The 5,996-nt window shown below is 36.3% G+C and overlaps 1 protein-coding gene across 1 annotated transcript; it reads left to right on the forward strand.

Moving 5' to 3' along the window:
• Nucleotides 1-1,426: 1,426 nt before the first annotated feature.
• Nucleotides 1,427-4,061, forward strand: LOC130746450 (trimethyltridecatetraene synthase-like). The gene is made up of 2 exons (XM_057599078.1): nt 1,427-2,473; nt 3,172-4,061. Exons 1-2 carry the CDS (start codon nt 1,547-1,549, stop codon nt 3,799-3,801), a joined length of 1,557 nt encoding a protein of 518 aa, XP_057455061.1. The 5' UTR covers nt 1,427-1,546; the 3' UTR covers nt 3,802-4,061.
• The last annotated feature ends 1,935 nt before the right edge of the window (nt 4,062-5,996 follow it).

Below are 5,996 nucleotides of genomic sequence, written 5' to 3' on the forward strand. Positions count from 1 at the left end.
ATCTAAATTGAAGATTTTTTGTGTGTGCTTGTTGTGGTACCTTAAGCCGGATTAAGGCGTGGTACCCAAAATAAGGTCATTCGATAATAAAGACTCAATATATCGATTCAAAGTTTGATTTTATTCTATCGTTTTAATGCAGCGTTGCATTTTTAGGGATGTGAGATTTGCGAGTTATGTTTTCTGAGCTTTATTCATCCATCAACCATGGTCATTTTACGCGCATCTACATCACCATCATTCATTTCCACCACTCATTCAGTTTTCATTAAAATATGAATTTCATAAGATAAAGTTAATTGATAAGTAAAGTAAAATTTAAAGATGTAGTATTTGCCTTGAATAACATGATAATAATCTATTAAATTACTTAATACGGGTATTATACAAAAAAAAATCAGGGTACCACAGAATTTACCTTTTCTTATCAGTTTTGGGTATACAACTTCAATAAATACTTCTAGATGTACAACAAAAAAAATACTTCTAGGATTTTTTAAGCAAGTTAGCCTATATCATGATTCAACCATATAAATCTATTTAAAAATAAATTTATAACTTATTCAAATATCTTTGCATGAGTAAGATATTTAAAAAAGCTTTCAGGCTTTAAACCCAATATAATCCGCATACTTCCCACCCCTATCTTATTAGAGCATGTTGGTCTGATCAATTATTAGAGAATGTTTTACTTTCAAAAAAAAATTATTAGAGAGTTTTACCTTTAAATATGCAATCAGATCAGACCAAGTTTTCAAGAATCAGCACTAAAACAAAAATCTGTATATTATAGGTAATAGTCTAAACTGTAGACTTCAATTTTTTATGTTGTAATTATTTACATAATGTTCAACCACCTTATTTTCATCCAAATTTATTCATTTTCTATTTCTATCTATCTCTTTTTTTTTTTGTGACGGTACGCATATGTCATCGCGATTTGCTAGGTCTGTGTATAAAAAATGTCTCTATTCCTATCACTATACTACTATTAGATAAGGGTGAAATGTATTTGTTAACAAAAAAAATTCCATTCCATTCTATTAATTTGCCATCGATCAAGTTTGCCATTATTCAAATTCCAAAAGGAACCCTCGACGAAAGTACTACTACTATCAATTAAAATTTCGCTGCAACCTCTTAATTCAAAAAGTCATATCGTGGTTCGTTGAGAAAGGGGTTGATCGTTCAAACATTGGGTCTGCATATAATTTTAAACGGGCATTATCAACTAGTGTCATTATCATGCTTGCAAAACTATAATCTCTCAACAACTTATTTTTAACATATTAGCTGACCGTATTGACTAACTTGCTCACGAGAGGAAAAAATATTCATAAAAGGAAAAACATCAAGTTGCATTGGTATGTATCAAAAAGAAAGACTCAGTGGAAAGTTACAACTTACAAGGACCCCACTTGGGTCCTCCAGCTTTGGTTTGTGTGGTGCGTCCTCTACATAAATAGCTCACTCACCCGCATTCTCTTCCATCAGCAACACTACCAATCCCAACTTTGTAGCAAAGCAAATTCACAACCCATCAACGATGGCAACACAATTAGCAGCAGTTCCTAGTTATTGGGTCACAACTGCAGCCACATGCCTTGCAGCATTTGCCATCCTCCTCCTCTTCAAGCGACGGCTGAGCAGCCGCAGCAAATACAATCTACCACCAGGCCCAAAACCATGGCCCATCATAGGAAACCTCAACCTCATAGGATCCCTCCCGCACCAGTCCATCCACGCTCTAAGCCAGAAGTACGGACCCATCATGCATGTCTGGTTCGGCTCCAACCCCGTTGTTGTGGGCTCCTCCGTGGACATGGCCAAAGCCATCCTCAAAACCCACGATGCCACCCTTGCAGGCCGGCCAAAATTTGCAGCCGGCAAATACACAACCTACAACTACTCAAACATAACTTGGTCCCAATATGGCCCATATTGGCGCCAAGCCCGTAGAATGTGCTTGATGGAACTGTTCAGTGCAAAACGCCTCGATTCCTATGAGTATATTAGAAAGCAAGAGATGAGTGCTTTTTTAAATGATCTCTTCTTCAATTTCGCAAACAAAACAATCCTATTGAAAGACCACCTTTCAACTTTGAGCCTGAACGTGATTAGCCGCATGGTGTTGGGGAAGAAGTACTCGGAGAAGAGTGAGAACTCCATAATTTCCCCTGACGAGTTCAAGAAGATGCTCGACGAGTTGTTTTTGCTGAATGGGGTTTTCAACATCGGGGACTTCATCCCTTGGATTGATTTCTTGGACTTGCAGGGTTACATTAAGAGGATGAAGGCTTTGGGGAAAAAGTTTGATATGTTCATGGAGCATGTGTTGGAGGAACACATTGAGAGAAGGAAAGGGGTGAAGGATTATGTTGCCAAAGACATGGTGGATGTGCTTTTGCAACTTGCCGAGGATCCTACTCTTGAGGTCAAGCTCGAGAGGCGTGGAGTCAAAGCTTTTACTCAGGTACATGCCTAATCTTTTTTGTTTTTAAGTTCTTTGATATTTTATTTGTTTAAGGTTCTAACGATGAATGACGTCTACAACTCCTTTATTTGCTTATAATAGAATTACATTATTAATGATGTGAACACAAACAAATGATCAAAGAGTATTATACTTTTAGATAATTTCTTAAATTATTTTATTTTCCATCTCTCCTTTTTCTTCACCTGTCTATATCTCCACCTTCTTTTACCATTATCAATACATCTATCATTTTCTTTCTCTTTTCCATTTTTTACATTATCTAATCTCAAGTCCTGTATGTGAAGTCACATCTCTTGCAAGGGTATACCACTATTGTAATTGCCTATCGTTTTCTAGTCTATCAGTGAAAACAAATAGTATTCACTAAAAAATTAATGACAAATTAAGATTCTTTTTAATTTTTAAATCAAGATACATTTCTTCCGATCTCAATCTTTCTACATGAATAACTCTTAGTCCTCCAATATCATTTTCCTAGTCTATGATAACTTAGAGCTTCTAAACTACCAGCCAAATGGGCAAATGTCCACTTTTTAAAGTATATAATTTGTATGTAGAAGAGTTTTGTATAAATATTCAATTATATTTACTTATGTTTTTCATACTTATTTTTCTTATTACATGTAGACAAAGCCTTACATTAGGCTAACTCTTTTTTCATATCTATTTATTAGGACCTAATAGCAGGTGGGACAGAGAGCTCTGCCGTAACTGTAGAATGGGCAATCACTGAGCTCTTGAGAAAACCAGAGATCTTCAAGAGAGCAACAGAGGAGCTAGACAGGGTGGTAGGGAGAGAAAGATGGGTTGAAGAGAATGACATTGTCAATTTACCTTATGTTAATGCCATTGTTAAAGAAGCGATGCGGCTGCACCCTGTGGCACCAATGTTAGTGCCAAGACTAGCACGAGAGGACTGCAACATTGCTGGGTATGATATCCCCAAAGGAACACAAGTGCTTGTCAATACTTGGACTATTAGTAGAGATCCTGAAATTTGGGACAATCCAACCGAATTCAAACCAGAGAGGTTTATAGGGAAGGAGATTGACGTGAAAGGCCATGACTTTGAGTTGTTGCCATTTGGTGCGGGTAGAAGGATTTGTCCTGGGTACCCTCTTGGCCTTAAAGTGATTCAGGCAAGTTTGGCCAATCTGTTGCATGGCTTTAATTGGAGGCTACCTGATACTATAAAGAAGGAGGACTTGAACATGGAGGAGATTTTTGGGTTATCCACACCTAAGAAAATACCTTTAGAAGTTGTTGTTGAGCCTAGACTCCCAAACCATCTCTATTCCCTCTAAGTGTTTACTCTACTCTTAGATTTTCTCTCTAAGAACTTCAAGAATAATGTGATTTGTGGAAGCTCAATGTCATCAAACTCGTGTCAAGAAAAAAAAAAGACTTCCTTTTTGTAAGATTGATGAAAAAATTATGATGTTTGAGAGTAGGAGTGCTAATTATCAGTGCGCGCGTGTAACTCAGTTTGAATTGTCTGTGTTTCACTGTTTGGTAATATTTATGTATCTTATTGAAATATATGAATGTGGATTTTTTTAAGGGATTTCGCCTAGTCTTCTGCCCCGGGTTCGATCCCCTCTGAGGTAAAAAATAATACCTTTGTGTCAAGGACATCACAACCGTATCCCGAGCCAAGATTAATCACGTAGGGACATTTTCCCCTTAAAAAAAAGGAACACTTAAGCATTGATCTGTTTGGTAAGCATGAGAGGCAACAGAGAGAAATCAAGCATAGAGGGTTGTGTTTGGTTATAGGGAAGAAAATGAGCTAAGAGAGTGTTGATTTTATAGGTTGTTTAGTAGGAGAGAAATTGAAAAGAACAGCGAAAAGAGAGAAGGTCATAGTATTAGTGTTAGCTTGATCAACACAGTAATGACATTTTCTTGTAGTGTAAACGTGTTTTCACAAGTTTATTTATAAGACCAATGTTTACAATCCAAGACCCTCAATCTCCTTGTTATCTCTCACAATCTCTCTCTAAAAAGTGTAAGAAATCTCAAAGAATTCTGAAAATTTCTATTTATATGAGCGTTAACCGTCTTTCATTCGGCTAAGCGAGTTTTCTACTTTTCCTTTAAAAAGGCGAGCGCTTAAGTGAGCTTCATTTTCATTCTCTGCCATGCAATTTCGCTTAAGCGAATTTGTTCCAAAATCATAACCTCTATCATGTAATTTCACTTAAGTGTGATCCAATTTGACTTAAGAGAAATTCCATTAATCTTGCCTTTTGATCTTCAATTGCTTAGATCTTTTAAACTTTTCTTTCAATTAAAAATAAAGAGTTTAAAAGTAAAAACTAACATTTTTAACATAGTATCTATATAAAAAATTAACTACTTACTAGTTTCATCAATTGATTAGGGATTATTTAAAAGATATTTTACACATTTAGAACATAGAAATGCCCAAATGAAAATTAGGTAAATTATGCACTTATAATTAGAAGAAGAAACTAATGAAGATTTGGGGTTCAAAATGCTTAGATCCTTTAATTTGACTATCCTAGCAAAGTGGTGGTGGCTCCTAAATAACGAGGACCCTCTGGTTTCAAGATTTTGAAAGCATCTTATTACAACCACTCTTCTATTTAGGAGACAAATTGGGCTTTAAGCCTAGTTATACATGGCAGAGCATCCTTCAATCCAAAGTTGTTGTGATAAAGGTTGTTTGTCGAGGATTGGCGCGGGAGATAAGGTTAATATATGGAATGATAGGTAGTTAGTGACAAATCCAGGAAAATTATGTTATTGGGGCAAAATATGTATAATATTTTTTTACAAAATATATATTTGTAACATAAAATATAATACATCACTATTAAAAGTTGAGTTTTACTACTATGCAAGTTAAACATTTTGGTGGGGGCACATGAGGCAATTAATTACACTGAATTTTTATGCAAACAGTAATGTAATACATGAGTAGTATTTCAGGATTGGGGTCCAAAACCATTCCGTGTTCTGAATTGCTGGTTGGAGGATGCTAGATTGCCTTTGTTTGTAGAAAATGTGTGGTCTAATCTACAGGTCCAAGGCTGGTCATCGGGGCTAGTGTTGAAGGAAAAATTGAAGAGGTTGAGACTTGAACTGAAAAAATGAATTTTCGAGGTGTTTGGGGATTTGAGGACTAGGAGGGATGAGGTGGTCTGTAAAATTAGCGAGCTAGATAAAAAGGAGGAAGAGGTGGGCCTGAGCACATAAGAAATTGATGTTAGACAACAATTGATCTCTGATTTTTGGGGTGTGTTGAAGCACCATGAGTCTCTTCTTTGTCAGAAAGCCCGCTCAAAGCGGGTTAAGGAAGGGGATCAAAATTCTAAATTCTTTCACTCTTCTATTAATTGGAGGCGGAAGACTAATTCTATTGTGGGTATTATGATAGATGGGAGTTGGGAAGAGGACCCAACAAGGGTGAAGGTGGAAGCTAAGCGGTTCTTTGAAGCCAAATTTTCAAGTAGACAAAGAGCTTGTCCAACTC

The sequence above is a fragment of the Lotus japonicus genome, chromosome 3 (genome assembly GCF_012489685.1).
Source record: "Lotus japonicus ecotype B-129 chromosome 3, LjGifu_v1.2".
NCBI classification, from domain to species: Eukaryota; Viridiplantae; Streptophyta; class Magnoliopsida; order Fabales; family Fabaceae; genus Lotus; species Lotus japonicus.